This window comes from Macaca nemestrina, chromosome X, assembly GCF_043159975.1.
Source record: "Macaca nemestrina isolate mMacNem1 chromosome X, mMacNem.hap1, whole genome shotgun sequence".
In the NCBI taxonomy this organism is placed as follows: Eukaryota; Metazoa; Chordata; class Mammalia; order Primates; family Cercopithecidae; genus Macaca; species Macaca nemestrina.
In genome coordinates this window covers 145,306,766-145,325,782 of record NC_092145.1, presented here as the reverse complement: position 1 = coordinate 145,325,782, position 19,017 = coordinate 145,306,766, and the positions used below count along the sequence as shown (strand labels likewise).

Below are 19,017 nucleotides of genomic sequence, written 5' to 3'. Positions count from 1 at the left end.
CTGTCTCCTTCTGCACCATCTAGACCAGGGGTGGCCAAGATGGATTCCCTGGGCTACACTGGAAGAAGAATTGTCTTGGGCCACACATGAAATACACTAACACAAGTGATAGCTGATGAGCTAAAAGAAAAGAAAAATCACAAACAAAAATCTCACAATGTTTTAAGAAAGTTTACAAATTTGTGTTGGGCCATATTCAAAGCTGTCCAGAGCCATGAGTTGAATAAGACTCACAAGTTATTCAAATAATGAGGTTATTCAAATAACCCTAACGAGTTGATCTAGACATCCCACCCTTCTTTGCCAGGTCAGTTTTCTCCTTTAGACTTAGGCCTGCTTTTCTTGGACCTCCAGATTGGGCTGAGCCTCCTCCTCTGCTTTCCCATTAGCCTGCCATGATTTCTAGTGTGCTGACTCACCACAGTATACTCATGCTATCAGTTTGTATGTCTGTCCCTTCAATTGCATCCATCCAGCCCCCTGATTTTTTCACCTTTTCTCCTTCATACCTCTATAGGGTCTTGCATGCAGCTGGTCCTTAGTAAATGTTTGCTGAACTCAACTGAACTATAGTATCAGTTACCTCATTTCATTTTACTAAGCCAAAGGAATAGTGAACAGCCCCTGGATCTGTAATGGATGGCAAAAAAAAAAAAAAAAAAAAGATTCCCTGTGATTTTTATGACAGAACATGCTATTCCTTTAATTGTTACTATCAATGATTTAGAGCTCATTTGAGTTGAAATGTCTAAATACTTCGCTATCTTGGAGTACCTATACCTGTCCACAGGAGTAGAATTCTTTTTCAAAACAGATTTATTGAGATATAATTTACATACTATAAACTTCTACTGCTTCCAGTAATCAGAATTTTATCTGAACCTGAATTTGCTCAACACATTTGAGTGTGAGCTTGATCAAATTATTCAAAAGCTACATGATCCAAAGGATTTCTGCTTTGGTCAAAATAAAGTACTGTGTTTGCAGCTATCAACAGCATAGTTTTATATATGCTGATATCAGTTTTTTTCTTTTCTTTTTTTTTTTTTGAGACAGAGTTTCACTCTGTCGCCCAGGGCCCAGGCTGGAGTGCAGTGGCGCGATCTCAGTTCACTGCAAGCTCTGTCTCCCGGGTTCACGCCATTCTTCTGCCTCAGCCTCCAGAGTAGCTGGGACTACAGGCGCCCACCACCACGCCTGGCTAATTTTGTTTTTGCATTTTTAGTAGAGATGAGGTTTCACCACGTTAGCCAGGATGGTCTCAATCTCCTGACCTCGTGATCTGCCTGCCTTGGCCTCCCAAAGGGCTGGGATTACAGGCGTGAGCCACCAAGCCCGGCCGCTGATACCAGTTTTTAAAATACTGACATCCACTTCATTTATATCCACAAGAGCTCAGTTTTTAATGCAACACGCAAGAGTCTCAAGACAGCTCTCTGAAGCTGTCCTGCATTTTTTTCTGTGGTTAGAAAAAATATGTAATGTGTTCCTGGGAAAAGACGTACTATATCCTAAATGGACAAGTCTTGATGGCCATGGAAGTGATTACAATAATATACTAAAGTGACCACTAGCCTTTATTGAAGTTGACACCTTGGTGTTTTTAATAGCTTTTATTATGCTCTTAGTCTAAATTTCCCTGCTAAGTTACAATCCTGATCACTAGGGCCAACAAAGTATGAATGGCACAGGGTGTTACTTCTGGTTTAAAAGTGCACCTATCCATTCTTCATTCACTGGAAGGGGAGGGCTTGTCGCCACGACTGGAATGTACTTCTTAGGGATTAGGTCAGCAGGGACATCGTGAATGAATAAGAACATCTGGCACCCTTTGTACACACCAAGAATGGTATTTCTGGGGTGAGTGGGCTGCCCTGGGCAAGAGCGAGCTTTTGTCCAGCTGATTTGAGCAGATCCTGGCCACTGTTTATTTGCACATTCCTAACTGCAAATGAAGTGCCAACTATGGCTGCCTACCATGAGACAAGTTCTTTGAAGTTGCTGGGTACATTTCTTTGGTGTCTTCCTATTTACTAAACAAGACTAACAGACCTAATTGTGCCTATTCTCAACAGTGAATCCAAGCCAAGTTTTGCACTTGTCTGTGGAATGTTGCTGATCATCTGCTGAGGCTACATGGCCTGTGGCAGGCACATCCCATAGAATAAACTGCTTCATGAAACCTGAGATGAGATGGACTGCATATAGCATGCTTGGGAGGCCACTGCACCTTAACCTCATGCCCTGCTATTTAAAACCTTGTGAGAGAAGGATGCAAGAATATGCATACAACAAATATTGGCCTTAGGCAAAATCCAGAAGTAGACAACTTGGGTTTTTCTCCATCCCCATATTTTGCATCATTTCCTTCCTCTTGCCCTGCCACAACTCCACAAGTATGTGGTTGCCTATGCAGCCTGCATCAGGATGCCTAAATAGGTACTGCACTCTTACTATCCAAGTCTTTATACAAGCCATTACAAGACGTGATCCCTGCCCAATCTTTCTTTTCTTTCCCTTGCTCCATCCACACAAGCAGAATTGATTCTCCCTATTCTGGAGTATCATGAGATTTCCACATACTGCTGTTTTCGTGTTTCCTGTGTCACATTATACTACTGTTGTTTGCTGGTTTCTCTCCCAAGCTAGACTGTGAGCATTTTTGAGGACAGTGGTTGTATCTTATTCACATTGTATCTCCAGGGAACTGCATGATGTACACACAGCAGGTGCCTAATAGGATTAAGGAGAAATGGGACATGTAAATTAAATGCCATCAGCCCCAAAATCTCAAGAGTTATGAAGACGGAATGGCTGTGTTGATCTTGGCAGAAGTTGAAATGCTTGCTGGCCAGGACAGCTGAGAAGGCTGCACCAAAGAGAGGGGACCTGGGTTGGACCTTGGTGCACAGAAGCAAGGAGATGAAGATGGGGAAATCCTCAACCCCTTTTTTCTACAGTATTTTGCAGAAAATGTTCTACTTCCTCCCTTGCCCTGTGTCAAAATGAGACCAGGAAGCTCTCTGATTCATGTGGATACTTCCTTTACTTTCTCCCCCTATCTATCCATTAAAATATAGTTATAGAATGTCTTAAAAGGGGAATTTCACCAGAACTCATTAGGGTGATTGTGAATTTCTTAGGTGGAACTTTTTAAAGCACTTCTCATAGCATTTAATTAAACATGAACCATAAAATAATCAATGGAAATAATCAGTGGAGAATGGAGTTGTTATCAGAAAGAAACATATATTGCACATCAAAAATCTTGGACTCCAAAAATGATCAAATCATATTGTTTCCAGAAACTGCCTCAAAGAAATAATGGCCATCCACTGTTTTAAAATGTCCATTTAATGTTGAATTTAACAATGAATATTACAGTATTTTTCTTAGCTCTTTTATATTTGTATCCATTTTTCTTATACTGAAAATCTTGATTCCTATAAACATTAACAAATTTACTAATTTGTTTTATTTCATAATACACATTAACTTGTTATGAAATTATAAAACCAACACTAACAACAAAAACTAGAGTAAAGTTTAAAATATTTTTTGCTGTTCTCTTTGTCTTTAGAATATATCCCACTCAAATGTACAGCCAGGAAATCATGTTTAAAAACCCTTCAAATTAATGTTTTCTCTGTGTGGTTATGTTGCCAGTATCTTTGCACCAATTTTAGCTTCTTCACTTGTTTCTATTTGTTTTTGATTTTAAGACTTGTTTCTTTTTTCTTTTCTGGTTTAACTTGATATTTTAAATATGTAAGCATTTCTATCTTTCAAAAGTAAAAATTAAAAGACATACTGAAAGAAGTTTCAGGTCCATCCTTATCCCTGCTACCCTCACCCCAAAGGGAACATTTGTGAAATATCCAGTTTTTAAATCTATCACAGAGCGCTCTGATTTATAAATACAATAAATTAAAGGAGAGGTCTTTGGGAGGGAGAATTCCTTCCCGAGCAAGTGTTGTTTTCCCTTTGCTTGCTCTCTGGGACAACTGGAGCCTGTTGACTCAAGCTCCGTATGTCAGAAACCCCGTGCCCCTCTCATACTCTCTGCCATTAGGAGAATATCTGTGATTTTTTTTTTTTTTAGCTAGATCCATGAACTTGCTGGAATATTTCAAAGGCAAAAAAAGTGTGTGTGTATATGTTACCTGTTTCCACAATATAATAGTTTTTTTTTTTTAATGCTACTCCGAAATAATGTTCTCCTGAGCCTGAGAAGAAAAGAGCAGCCTCCTATGGGAAGATCCTAACTCTCTCCACATCACACAGTGGACAGAAGCAAATGCAGGAAGGCAGGTGAGGGAGGAGCTCCTTAAATGTGCCCAATATAATCAAAGAAGTCAAATTTCCCCTGAAAATGTTCTGAGTTTACAAAGATGCAAAAATGTTTTAAGTTTACCTTCCAGTATTCTGATTGCCCAAAACCCACTGCCATTTGCATGTGCTATAAAAGTAATTCCCTAAAAGCCACATAAAATATATTTTTAATCAAGGTAAGGTAGAAGGAATACTGACAAAATTGCATTTTGGTGATAAAGTGTTTCAAATAACATCCAGCCCCTAAAAGTTTCTTGGATGGAAGCAACACCTGGAAAATGTCCTGGGCAGCTATTTCTCTCTAGTTCTGGTACAGGAAAAATCGTGTGTGTGCACCAGTGGCTTGCTGTAGCCAGGAGACTCCATCAGCCCTCCAAATCACAGGGGATTATTATAGGCTTGATTATAAATTACTTGTCAACCCACAACCAACAGACGCTGATTAGTGGGCAGGTTGCTTGTTGACTAGGAAAGAATTGCCCGAGGGACATGGGGTCTTCCAATGCTTGTAGAGCTAAACCGGCAAGGGAGGGGAGATACCCACAAGAAATGCCTAGAAAGCTGGTAAGTATATCCACTATTCTGGAGCTCAAGCCATGCCCTGAAAAGCCACATGGAGGAAGCTAAAGCAGATAAGACACCTGCCTGTGGACTCCCAAGGGGAACCACAAGCCTCTGAACCTCTGTTCACCATTATTATCACTGCTTGAAGAAACCTGCAAGAACAATTTGGGTCCTGCAAAAGAGTCCACATTTAAAGAAAAAAAAAAAAAAGATCAATCTGGTTTTTATTTCCTTACTTCCTAATCCCTTAAATAGCTTACTTTATTTTAACATATAGTTTAGCTAATTTTATTGTTCTCTTAACTTTTTAGCAAGCTCATTTTAAGCTTATTTCACTCATTCCTAATCCCTATATTGTCTATCTTCTTACTACTTTACCTTCATTTCTCTTATTCCAGCATCCATGTATATTTTAATGATTTCATTTACTCATTTGAAAATATTTATTGATCATCTTTTATGTCTCAGGCATTGTTTCTGGTGCTAAGTGCACAGTGGTACGATCTGAGTGAATTACATGAGATGTTTAGCAGGCATTTTTGAAAATTAAATTTTTTTAAATTTGGTTATCATCCAACACATGAATATACAGACTGACCATCAGAAGAAAGATTCTTTTGGTTACATTTGCAGGCCACATGAAAACTGCCCAAAGATTTTTGTATGGAAGTGAAAAGAGCAACCACTTATACAGGGCTTACTCTGCACCAGTTCTAAGTACTTTACAAGTAATAGCCAACCTAATTCTCCCAGCAACCCTCTGAGCTGGGTCATTATAATCTTCTCCATTTTACAGATGAGAACACTGAGGCACAGCAATCTTAAGTGACTTCTTCAGAGTGAGTCATTGGTGAGCTGGCCTTGAACCAAGGCCATCTGGTTCCAGATTGCCTTTCTCTAACCCCAGTGGGGCTGAGGCCTCCTCAAGGTTTGGTTCTGACAACAGAATTTAGAGTAGCAGGAGGCAAGTAGAGGCGTGTTTTTGGAAAAAGAATTGTGTCCCAAAGAGAGCTGGCAATAAATATTGCTGATTGGTTGTCTGATAAAGATGGAATGGGGTTTGGAGAATTTCATACTTTCATGAAATAAACACGTGATTGTGACCTTCCAAAAGTGACAGGAACTATTCAAACTATGCCATTTTAACCTTTTCTCCCTGTTCAGTCTTCACTTTTGACCATGCTGTCCTGGCAGAATCTTGTTCTGCTTTGGCTTTCCAAGCGTTGAATAAATGCTCAGACACATACAACCTGCGAAACAGGCATACAGCTACCCTTGGTAGTATCAAAAAAACAGTTTTGTTGCTCATAAAAGCAACAGTATCTTATACAAACCCCCCACACACACCTTTTTTGTGGATGTCTGGACTGAGGTCCAGAAAAGCTAAATAAGATTTGCCAAAATCCACAGTACCAGATCATTTGACATCTTCTATAGGAGCTTAATCAAATGATTTCTCAAGATGGGTAAACTCCTGTGTCTTGGATCCCATGCCCATTATGCATGTTCGAAAGAGTGGTCCCCAGACCACAGTATCGGCATCACCTGGGAGACTGTTAGAAATGTAGACTCTTAGACCCCACCTCAGATGTGCTGAATCAGAGTCTACATTTTATCAAGACCCTCAGGTAATTCACATGAATATTAAAGTTGAAATGATCGCTAATTCCATTTTCTAGATATTTTAGTTGTGGAGATGGAAGTTGTTGATTCTGTATTGGTTGTAAATACATTAATCTCTTGAAATATATATTCTCAGCCTCACCTTGTCATTTAACTTAAAATTATCTTCCTGATGCAAAACAATCTTCAGTTTCTTTTTATGGTAGGTCTAGACCTTTGAAGACCCAGTCATTCCTTGTTGATCAGATATTAAGGCTTCAGATGTGCACAACGATGTTTCTTATGAGACCCACAAAGAAATGGCCAGTTGCTCCCCATCTTTAAAATGACTCTTACTGGTGTCCTTTCTTGAGTGCAGGTTAATCACCTTTCCCAAATCACAGCAAATCCCTTTAGCTTAGATGGCAGACATAAATCTCAGCCCAGCTCCTGTTCAAGTGACCATAAATTAATCAAAATAATAACTGCCACTTACGTAGTGCTTACAATGTGTCTGGCACTATTCTGAGAGTTTAATGTATAAAAAGTCACTTAATCTTTGCAAAATACCCTATTTAATAGATGAGACACTGAGGTCCAGAGAAGTTAACTGGCTTGCCCAAAGCCACACAGCTAGTTCATGATAAGGATTCTAACCTAGGCATTCTATCTCCAGAGTCCATGCTGGTAACCACTGCACCACGCTGCCTCCTGAAATCTAAATTAATGCTGCCCATAGTTCCAAGAGGCGTTATTATTAAAATTCACTCATAAGAAGGACTGATCATTTACTTAGGAGAATATAATTCACTTCAGAGATTTTACTCAACAAAAAGAAATAACAGAAGCTGGCAGACACTAAGACATTATTTTACAAAGTTAAAACATTACCTCTGGTCTCTTATCCTTGGCTGTGATTACAAGACCACACGGTCTGCTGCTTGAAAGTGCTTTACTGGCTCCAACCTTAAATTGCCTTACAATTTCTGTAAATGAGAAGTAGTTGTAAACTCTAAGGATTCGTGATATCACTGGCTTTGCTAATCTACTAAATCACTGGTCTGATTTCTCTTTTGAACTGCCAACAGTTCGACTCTTTTTCTAAATCAAATCTTATGGACAATTACAATATATGAAATTGGGCAAAGTCTTGTGCTTTGGTTGAAACAGAGGGGGGCTTCTTGCCCTCTACTATCCATCTCAGTATCCCCTAAAGGCATGTCCCTAAAACCTTAGAGTCCTGGAAACAGGGAAGGAAAATACCATGTGAGATGCAGTGAGCAGCTTCATATCTGTATTAATTCAGCTCCCTTTAGACCGCTCTGCCTGACACTATACCCAACAATATCTTTTGCTGCTACACCAGGAAGTCCTCACAGGATCTTAACCCTCTTCTGCAGAGCTCAAGGGAAGGAAACTCTTCACAAACAGCTGAAAAGGGCACTCACTGACCAATGCTCGGCAAAACAGAAACGAGTCACAGAAACACAACAAAGGGTTTTTTCCAATGGCAAAGTATGGTATTCAATTACTTTTGTTTGCATTAGAAACACAAAACAAAACAATCCATATACCTAGGCAGGGTAGAGGTAAAAAAAACAAAAACAAAAACAGTAAAACTTTGGTTATAGTTCAGGAAATACAAAAACTGGTAAGTCCCAACCAATAACCATGACCAATCGTTTTTTTGTTTTTTTGAGATAGAGTCTCGTTCCATCGCCCAGGCTGGAGTGCAGTGGCGTGATCTGGGCTCACTGCAAGCTCCGCCTCCCGGGTTTACGCCATTCTCCTGCCTCAGCCTTCCGAGTAGCTGGGACTACAGGCGCCCGCCACCAAGCCGGCTAATTTTTTGTATTTTTAGTAGAGACGGGGTTTCACTGTGTTAGCCAGGATGGTCTCAATCTCCTGACCTCATGATCCGCCCGTCTCGGCCTCCCAAAGTGCTGGGATTACAGGCGTGAGCCACTGCGCCCGGCCAACTATGACCAATCTGTTAACCATCCCATGCATCCCATTGAGTGGTTGGTTAGTAGCCACTGCCAAGCCATTAACCCTGATGGTGCACATCAAAAAAATAAAATTTACAGAAGTTAGTTTTAAATAGTTTTAAGTGCTGGTTGTGCACTGGGAGAATGGCAGAGGAACTCCCATTATCTTGATTCACTCAGTGCCAGGTTCCATGTGTAGTATCCGACGTCAGGACTTCTCCCAGATCCCTTTTAACCCTTTCTGTGCCTCCACCTCAAAGTTAATGGCTATAACTAATGACCATTGGGTAAGGGAGCATGAAAGCCCAGCTCCGTTGCCAGGGATGGGCTCGGACATCTCTGAGGCACGTTGATCCTCCAAAGTGTCTTGCAGGATCAAGGTAAAGCCACCCTCTTCAGGACTTTGCCTGAGATGGCAGCCTTGCTTCACTTCCTCCCCCAATTTGTCCTGATTCCTTTTACTGTTCTCCTAGGAACACTTACTCAAAAATCACTTGCATGGGAATCTTCATCTCAGGGTCTGCTTCTGGGAAACCCCACCTCAGAGAGTACACTACCCAGCTTGCCACTACCTCAAATTGGTGGGTGTGAGGAATCTTATCCTCCCCAGAAGCAGTTCTGGTGTGCAATTAACATGGCGTTTGCCCCACCCTTTTCCTCCCACAAATATATCCATAATCTTTAGCCTAAATTGATTTATTCGATCAAAAAGGTGAGACTATAAACCCAAATAGTATAAAGTTCCAGTTGAAAAGAATGTACAGGGCATGTCATGTATGGGTTAGACAAACTGTCAAGTTAAAATTTAAAAATAAACTTTCTGCAATGTAGTAGTGTGCTTTCCTTACATTACTAAGTTAAGCATAAGTAATTGACATAAATCTTTGTGAAGGGGAGTTTGGTCTTGCTTTTTGGTTGTTTCTTAAAGGTAGCAACCTTGCTGTACTGAGGAGCTACAATTTAAAGCATAAAGCTGCACTATAAGTGAAAGGAATTAGGCTAAATCAGCACACACATGAAGACATACTTTGAAAATTGCTCTTGACCAAACTATATATGAGCTTGCTTTCTTGTAATTTTCCTAACTCTATGGGTTTGTATGCAGCAAAAATTTCTGAGTTTTCTTAGGTTGCACTTACTCTGACACCTATGATTCAAGTCCATCCCATGGGACATGAATTTTGGTAAACTTAGTGAGAGCTGACAACCCAGAAGGGGCCAGCCTTATGTCACTGCATGCCTCAGGTTAAATAGACACAACAGCCTGGCTTACCTTTATTCCCAGAGCTTCTCCAGAAATGACAGCAACTGTCACACCATCCCTACTGGGTTTAGGGATTTCTTCACTTTTCAGTTCCTGGTACTGAGGCTCCACCATCTTCTCTGAGCTCCTCAAATTAACCCACAGTTGTAGGCCATGGGCTGGCTCCTCTGAGCAAGGCATCTCGGCGTGCAGAATGCCCCGGCCTGCAGTCATCCACTGCAAACACCAAACCAACAAGAAGGAAATGTAACCAAGCTCCTAATAAGTCCACAGGTGGAACAATTAAAACACCATCACGCAGTGAGGCGTCTTACAGGTGCTGCTATCAGAGCCCCTGGGCATTGAGAGGAATAATAAACATCAGTGACAATTGCTGGGGCCCTTTCCAGTTTTGCAAATGCTTCCTGTGCTTCCTCACTTGAAATCAACACATCGGAACTGAAATTCCCACAAATGGAAGAATCCTGTCTTTGACATCCCTGAGTCTTAGATTAAGCTCTAAGACGGGGAGTTGCAGGAAGATAGTATACTGGGCTGTGTTCTCAGGAGATACAACTTAAGAAGTGAAAAAAGCAGGATTTGGCAGGGGGAGAAGCCGACCAGCAATGCAGTTACTACAGAGGCTTTAGCCAATCCAACAGGGAGCTCTGGAGTTGAGATGAACCTTCAGAATTGTCCCAGCTGGAGACAATGTGACCCAAGTTTTTACATCCCCACATCAGCAAACCATTGACTGTGGGCCATCCCCAAGTAGAAAGCAGGGCAGTTCCTAGGGAGGGAAGCAGCTGTGAGCCATCAGCAGCCAGTGTTCCCAGACATTGGAGGATAAGTATGTGGGCCTAAAAATACATTTGGAGGTCCCCAGTATCCACTATACTGTGGGTGGTTAACTTGTGTCTGTACTTGCTCACTTCCAGTAACGGAACCCTCGCTACTTGGAGAAACAATTATTGCCTCCACTGTTGTGCAGATTCTTCCAGTGTTTGTTAATATCTTTATTAAGAGCAGATTAGACACCAGCCCCAAAGCCTAAATCTTGGAATCTGGAGATGAAGGTATGAACATCATAGATGCATTTCCTATCTTAGTTTGAGTTCTCCCACAGAAGTTCCTGAGACAAAGACATGTGCAGGTTGTTTATTTGGAAAGTGATGCAGAAAGCACAAGTGAGAGAGTAGGGAAGAGTGAGGCAAGGGAGAAAGCCAAAAAGAGTTGTTAATGAAAAGGTTACATCTGTGGACATCTGGAATTCAATCCCACTGGGAACCATATATGTGCTTTCAAATTGTTGCATGGAGAAGAGGGGAAGCTAGGGTATTTAGACTCCAATTCCCATCCTTCACTGACCAAGAGTTCCCATGGGAGTGTTAAATCACTGACACATATGGTCTGCCCAATACGTGGGCTGGAGAAAGCCCTCAGACAGAGTAGCAGCACTTGAGATGGTGCTGTACACATATGGGGACCATCGCCACCTCAACTCACAGTTGGGCCAAGGGGCTATGAGGCAGGCCATCAACAGCATCTTCCACACAGCCGTCGTCGGGGGAATAATCCTTAAACAAACAATGTCATGCATCATTATTGCCATTATAATTGTGCTTGGCACTTCAAAGAATGACAGGGTTCTGTGAGCACATGAAATGTCCTGCTCAGTTCAAGGCAGCTTATCTGAGGGTGCAATCTTCAGGCTGAGATCCAAACAAGGAGTAAGAATTAGCCAGGGGAAGGGGAACAGGAAGAGGATTCCACGGAGAGATAACAGCATGTGAAAAAGACTCTGAGACAAGAATGAGCATTATTAGTTGAAGGATCTGAAAGGAGGCCAATGCACACTTTAAAGATTTTTTTTCTTCTATGAAGTCTAGATTTCCCTCTACTCCCATTTGAAAAGGCTTGTTAAACCTTCTAATGTAGGAGTTGGCAAACCACAGCCTGGGGGCCCAATCTAACCTGCCACCTGTTTCTGTAAAGGTTTATTGGCACCTGGTCATACCCATTCATTAACATACGGTCTATGTCTGCTTTCACGCTGCAGTGACAGAGTCTGGTAGCGGCAGCAGAGACCATATGGCCCCCAAAGCTCATTTGCCCTTTATAGAAAAAATTTGTTGACCCTGCGCTAATGCAGTATAAAGTATACCTAAACACCTTCTTATGCTGCATTTCTTCTGTCTAATGATAGCTATTGGTGCCCCTCAAAGACATCTTCCCATTTTTAAGCATTTTCCTTTTCCCTTAAAAGTTCATTTCTTTATATTTTCAATGCCGTGGTTATCCTTTTTAGATATGAGCTAGTTTGGTAATACTTTACTTAAAATGGCCTATATATGGGATCTGGAAGGGGAGAATGGGGTTCTCCTTCCATCCTCATCATTTACTAGCTCTGAGGTCATGGGTATCTGTTTTTAAAAACATCTTTAAATCCCCATTTCCTCATTTTTAAAAATGAGATGAGAATAATATTATACTTCTTTTTGCTAGGCACAGTGGCTCATGCCTGTAACCTGAGCACTTTGGGAGGCCAAGGCAGGTGGATTGCTTGAGCCTAGGAGTTTGAGACCAGCTTGGACAACATAACGAGACCCCATCTCTACAAAAATAATAGAATTAGCCAGGTGTGGTGTTGTGCACCTGTGGTCCCACCGACTAGGGAGGCTAAGGTGGAAGGATCGCTTGAGCTGGGGAGGTCGAGGCTGCAGTGAACCGTGAATGCACCACTGCACTACGGCCTGAGCAACAGAGTGAGGCCCTGTCTCAAAATGATAATAATAATAATACTTATCGCAAAGACGTCATGCATATGAAAACTCTGAATAAACTGAAAGACACTATGCAATCATCATCCTAATCAATGTGAAGTTATAGTGGTAGAAAAAGTGTTGACCAGTGTCTCACATGTATGGCTGCTAGGCAGCTCCATGGTGCAGATGGCGGAGGTCACCACTTCCATGAACAGGACATTTCCAGTCATTGTATCTAGCTTTGTAAGCGGTCTTCATTTCGTTTTCTGCTCCAGTGAGAGGTCACTATTGACTTTTTGCCATGACTTTGGTTTTGTTTTGTCTTTAAATTTCACTTTCATTGAAATCTTATGATTCAAATATGTGAATTTATCATCCCTCAAAACATATATATATAAAATCCCAGAAAGTACCTGGTATAGAGTTCTGACTTACAAAACTGGCAAACATGACCCAAGTATTTTGGGGCATTTTAACTGTAACGTATCTCAGACAAGACTAGGATGATGGAGGGCTCAAGGTCATTGTCTTAAGTAATAACACCTAACCCTGCAAATGAGTTGGAAGATAAATAATACATTATCTCAAATGCAGCAGAGTGGTCTAGAAAGATGAGGACTGAAACAATCACTGAATTTGGCAATTGGGACATCACAAGTGACCATTATCTGAATAGCTTCAGTAAAGATTTGGAAGGGGCTACTGAGAGGCCAAATCTGATTTCAGTAAGTGCAAAATGAATGAAAGATAAGGAAGTTGGGATATCATTCCTGATTACTTTTATTATTATTATTATTATTATTATTATTATTATACTTTCAGTTCTAGGGTACATGTGCACAACGTGCAGGTTTGTTACATATGTATACATGTGCCATGTTGGTGTGCTGCACCCATTAACTCGTCATTTACATTAGGTATATCTCCTAATGCCATCCCTCCCCCTTCCCCCTCCCCACAAAAGACCCCGGTGTGTGATGTTCCCCTTCCTGTGTCCAAGTGATCTCATTGTTCAATTCCCACCTATGAGTGAGAACATGCGGTGTTTGGTTTTCTGTTCTTGCGATAGTTTGCTGAGAATGATGGTTTCCAGCTGCATCCATGTCCCTACAAAGGACACGAACTCATCCTTTTTTATGGCTGCATAGTATTCCATGGTGTATATGTGCCACATTTTCTTAATCCAGTCTGTCACTGATGGACATTTGGGTTGATTCCAAGTCTTTGCTATTGTGAATGGTGCAGCAATAAACATACGTGTGCATATGTCTTTATAGCAGCATGATTTATAATCCTTTGGGTATATACCCAGTAATGGGATGTACCCAATGGTAATGGGTAATGGGATGGCTGGGTCCAATGGTATTTCTAGTTCTAGATCCTTGAGGAATCGCCACACTGTTTTCCACAATGGTTGAACTAGTTTACAGTCCCACCAACAGTGTAAAAGTGTTCCTATTTCTCCACATCCTCTCCAGCACCTGTTGTTTCCTGACTTTTTAATGATTGCCATTCTAACTGGTGTGAGATGGTATCTCATTGTGGTTTGATTTGCATTTCTCTGATGGCAAGTGATGATGAGCATTTTTTCATGTGTCTGTTGGCTGTATGAATGTCTTTTTTTGAGAAATGTCTGTTCATATCCTTTGCCCACTTTTTGATGGGGTTGTTTGTTTTTTTCCTTGTAAATTTGTTTGCATTCTTTGTAGGTTCTGGATATTAGCCCTTTGTCAGATGAGTAGATTGCAAAAATGTTCTCCCATTCTGTAGGTTGCCTGTTCACTCTGATGGTAGTTTCTTTTGCTGTGCAGAGGCTCTTTAGTTTAATGAGATCCCATTTGTCAATTTTGGCTTTTGTTGCCGTTGCTTTTGGTGTTTTAGACATGAAGTCCTTGCCCATGCCTATGTCCTGAATGGTATAACCTAGGTTTTCTTCTAGGGTTTTTATGGTTTTAGGTCTAACATTTGAGAAATATAAGAAAAAGACTAGGTGGGAACTAAAAAGTGATTGAGGGGTCAAGGAAAGTGTGAAAGAAGAATATAAGAGACCTGTGTGGTTTCCAGGCTGAGTAAAAGAATCTCTAGAAAGGGAGAAGTCAAGAATATAACAGAGAGAGTGTGGAAAGGGTGAATGTACTGGAAGTGGGCAGGATCAAGCATGTGCACTCAAAAACTACTAAACCACCAGCAATTCCTTGTCCTTGGCCATACCTGCAAATCTCCTGGGTTCATTTGACCAGTGTGTCCACAGAAGTCTTCATGGGCCATGCTGCCCCCTTCCAGGAGGTAGGATACCTTTGAAAAACAAACAGGAAAAAAAGTAGATCCTTTGCCTATTTTTAAATTGGGTTATTATTTAATTATTCCCACTGACTTGTATGAGTTCCTTGTATATTTTGGAACTTAATCCCTTATTGGATAATATGGTTTGCAAACATTTTCTCCCATTCTGTGAGTTGCCTTTTCATTTAAAAAAAAATAGGCAAATGAATAGACACTTTTCCAAGGAAGACATACAAATGGCCAACAGGTATATGAAAAGGTAGTCAACATCATCAGAAAAAATGCAAATGAAAGGTACAATGAGACGTTATCTCACCTCTGTTAGGACAGCTGTTAACAAAAGGTCAAAAGAAAACAAGTGTTGGTGAGGGTGTGGAGAAAAGGGCATCCTTATACATTGCTGGTGGGATGGTAAATTAGTATAGACATTATAGAAAAGAATATGGAGGTGCTTCAAAAGATGAAAAATAGATTTCCTATGCAACACAGCAATCTCATCCTGGGTATATATCCAAACAAAATAAAATAACTATCTCAAAGAGTTGTTTTATACTCCCATGTTCATTGCAGCATTATTCGTAATAGCCAAGATATGGAAATAACTAGAGTATCTGTTGACCAATAAATAGATAATGTGATATATATACCCAATGGAGTACTATTAAGCCTTAAAAAGGAAGGAAATGTTGCAATTTTCAGCAACACGGATGAACCTGGAGGATATTATGCTAAGCGAAATAAGCTAGACACAGAGGGACAAATACTGCATGATCTCACATAAACAGAGTAGAAGGATAGCTACCAGGGGTCAGGACGTAGGAACATGGGAAGATGTTGAGTAAAGGGTACAAACTTGTGGTGACAAGATGAATATGTTCTGAAGACCTAAATCACAGCATAGTGACTAGAATTAATAGTAAGTATTGTAAACTTAAAATTTCCTAAGAGAGTAATCCTCTGTGCTCTCACCATAAAAATAGGTAACTATGTAAGGTAATGGATACCTTAGCTTGATTGTGGTAATCATTCCACAATGTATACATACATCAAATCATCACATTGTACACCTTGAATATAAACAATTTTTATTTGTCAACCATACCTCAATAAAGCTCAAAAAAAAGGAAAAAGAAAAAGTAGGTATTGGGTAGCTGTGAAGATGTGTTTGCTTTTTCCACAGAAAATTTGTTGAAAAAAGTGTCAGGAGCAACTAAGTGGAGTAAACTGAGAGAAAGAATCTCTGTGACCGGGCCACATTAGCCATAAAATGTCTTTGAGAGAATTCCACCTAGGTGCCCCTTCCTCCTGGCAGATGCATCCCTGAACCTGCCAGAGCTCACAGCTGAGTGAAAAGAGCCACCACTCACCCCTTCAGCCCAGCAGATGATGGCCCTGGCATGGTGGGCCCTGGAGATCAGGGTGAAAGAGAGACAGCTCCTGTTGAACCAGCAGGGTCCCTGTTACCAAGGCTTGTTCACACAGGTATGTGGGATGACATATGTGAGGTCTCCACACCTTCGCCAAAAAGCTGCCTCAGGAAATCCAAAGGAAACGTATTTCTGACACCAAGCACACAAACTCGCTAGGTGCTCAATAAATGTTTCTAAAATACGTTAAATGAATTCATATAAATTAAAGTCAACTTTTCCAGGGACATGTCTATACTAAATCTAAAAGTGGAAAGAAATTCTATGCTGCCCAATAGAGTAGCCACTAGCAACACATAGCTATTTAAATTTAAGTTAATTAAAATTAAATAAAATTGGCTGGGTGTGGTGGCTCACGTCTGTAATTCCAGCACTTTGGGAGGCCAAGATGGGCCGATCGCCTGAGGTTAGGAGTTCAAGACCAGCCTGGATAACACGGTGAAAGCCCGTCTCTACTAAAACTACAAAAAAATTAGCCAGGTGTGGTGGCAGGTGCCTGTAATCCCAGCTACTAGGGAGGCTGAGGCAGGAGAATCACTTCAACTCGGGAGGCAGAGGTTGCAGTGAGCCGAGACCATACCATTGCACTCCAGCCTGGGCAACAAGAGTGAGACTTCATCTCAAAACAAAACAAAACAAAACAAAAACAAAAATTTTAAAAAATTAATTTAAAATTCAGCACCTCAGGTGCACCTGCCACATTTTGGGTGCTCAAAAGCCCCATCCGGCTAATGGCTATCATATTGGATAGTGCAGATTATAGAACATTTCCATCTTTACAGAAAATTCCATTTGATAGCACAGATTTAGATAGAATGAATTTGAAAAGCAGTAGTCAACTATGGTAGGCATTTTGTGTACATAGAAAAACCTTCCCAGGACTTTCTGCAATCACAGTACCTTTTGGTAGAACAAGAATCGCATCAACTCTAAAAAGCAGAAGAAAATTAAACCCTTCTTATTTCATTATTCTACTAAAGGGAAAAATCAAGCAACTCTAAACTTCTCATTTTAAGGCTATTGTGATTACTCTAGCAAATAAAGATTAAAAGATACCAAATAATTAGTAAGAATTTAAAATTACCTCAGGAACATGGTAACATTGTTATTTGAAATATATAATTTAGCACTTAAAGCGTAAAATGTTGTGTGTCAGGACATGGGCTCTTTTTGTATAATCTATTTGGATTCGACATCCATTTTGTATGCATTTGGGAAATTTATCTGTAACTCCTTCAAGAAATACCAATCAGCCTAAACAGTTCTGAAAGGCATGTGCAAAACCATGTTTATCTGCAAAACACATGTGGCTCCCCAACTTAAGCTTAAGGGCGACAAGTTCTAACATTTACATTATCATTACTGGATGAATTTTTGTATATTAGCTATCTCAATGTTTTCTTTAAAACTTAATGTGTTTATCCTTCTTAATCTTGGATACTTTACTTCAAAATTTTATTAACTATTATTAAATGAGTGAACCAGAAAATGTAGTCTCTGACTAAAATCCCAACATATTTTGTAATTATGTAGCCAGACCTAATTTTCACTCAAATATATTCAACCAAATAAACCAATTTAAATCAGTACTTAAAAAGAATAAGCAATGCTTTTTACCAACAAATCCCTAAATCCACAATAAACAACAGAGTGGAAATATTATAAGATTTAAAGAAGAAAGAAAAACAAAAAATGCCCAGGAGGCAAGAGAAGAGAAAATATTTATGAAGTTCTCAGCATATACATCAGATATTGCTGTTTTACACAAACAAAATTGTTATTTCCTCCTCTATACAAGCACTCATCGAATATGTCAAAGCCAGATTGTTTTTGTAGTCTATGTTTTTGCTTTATCCTAAGGCATAAAAAGTAGACCTAACTAGTCTTTTTTTATATGAAAATTCAAAAGGCTGTTTTAAAAAATCATAAACGGCAATGGTTATTATTCTACCCTACACATTTGTATATCTGACATAATCATAAGATATCCATTCAAATATATAAAAGCTATGATACAATAATTTTAAAATAATATATTGAGAAGGTAAGTGCACCAACAACATTCATTGAACAAATGCTCACTGAAGTCCTATAATGTTGTAGGTACTGTGTTGGGAGATAAAAAAGTGGAGAAGACAGATACGGTAATTGTCTTCATGAAGCTTATATTCTCATGAGGAAGATATACAGTAAGTAGGACTGGTAGATTTGAAAGTAGAAATTGAGTTTGTAGAGCCAAGCCCCCTCTCTTCCTCCTCTTGACAGTGAGCCCACCCACAGAAAGCAAATGCCCTCTTTCTCTCTCTGTCTCCGTGAGAGTGACTAGCACCTGTGGTGGTAGCCAACAGGGGTCTAGCACAGCTGGTGAGATCTGAGTAAGTCTGCCTTATTTCCAGGTGCAGTATTCAGAGGCCCACCTGCCTGCAGATATAAGTTACCTTCTCCAATATCAGCTTTATCTGAAATAAAGGTATTTTTGTCTGCCATCTTTCTTACTCCTTCATCTTCTCAATTGGTTGAGAATTCAGGCTGGGAGAACAAGTTAGTATTTATAATGCCTCCTAATACCTAAACTAAAAGCCATAAAAGCCTTGCTACTGTCATGTTGTTGACGTTTTATATTGCAGATTTATAATAAACTCACCTCTTCCTGAACTAACTTTACTGAATGCCAGTTCTTGAATCAAAATATTTATAGAGCACATAATACAGTGCAAATCAGGGCTGGCTGACACAAGGATTCTCCACGTTTCATCCTGCAGAACAATATCATTGAGGTATACTGTGAACAGAATAGCCTAGGCAGGGCCTTT

The 19,017-nt window shown here is 40.1% G+C and overlaps 1 protein-coding gene across 3 annotated transcripts in view; it reads right to left on the bottom strand.

The window, feature by feature from the left end:
- LOC105478155 (pirin) overlaps nt 1-19,017 on the bottom strand; it is a 110,773-nt gene that overhangs the window by 60,853 nt on the left and 30,903 nt on the right. For all 3 annotated transcript variants that reach the window (XM_011735193.2, XM_011735195.2, XM_011735194.2), the window contains exons 4-5: nt 14,706-14,789; nt 9,760-9,966 (exon numbers count right to left, since the gene is read on the bottom strand). In XM_011735193.2, coding sequence (XP_011733495.1) covers nt 9,760-9,966; nt 14,706-14,789 — 291 coding nt within the window. The remainder of the gene's footprint in view (nt 1-9,759; nt 9,967-14,705; nt 14,790-19,017) is intronic.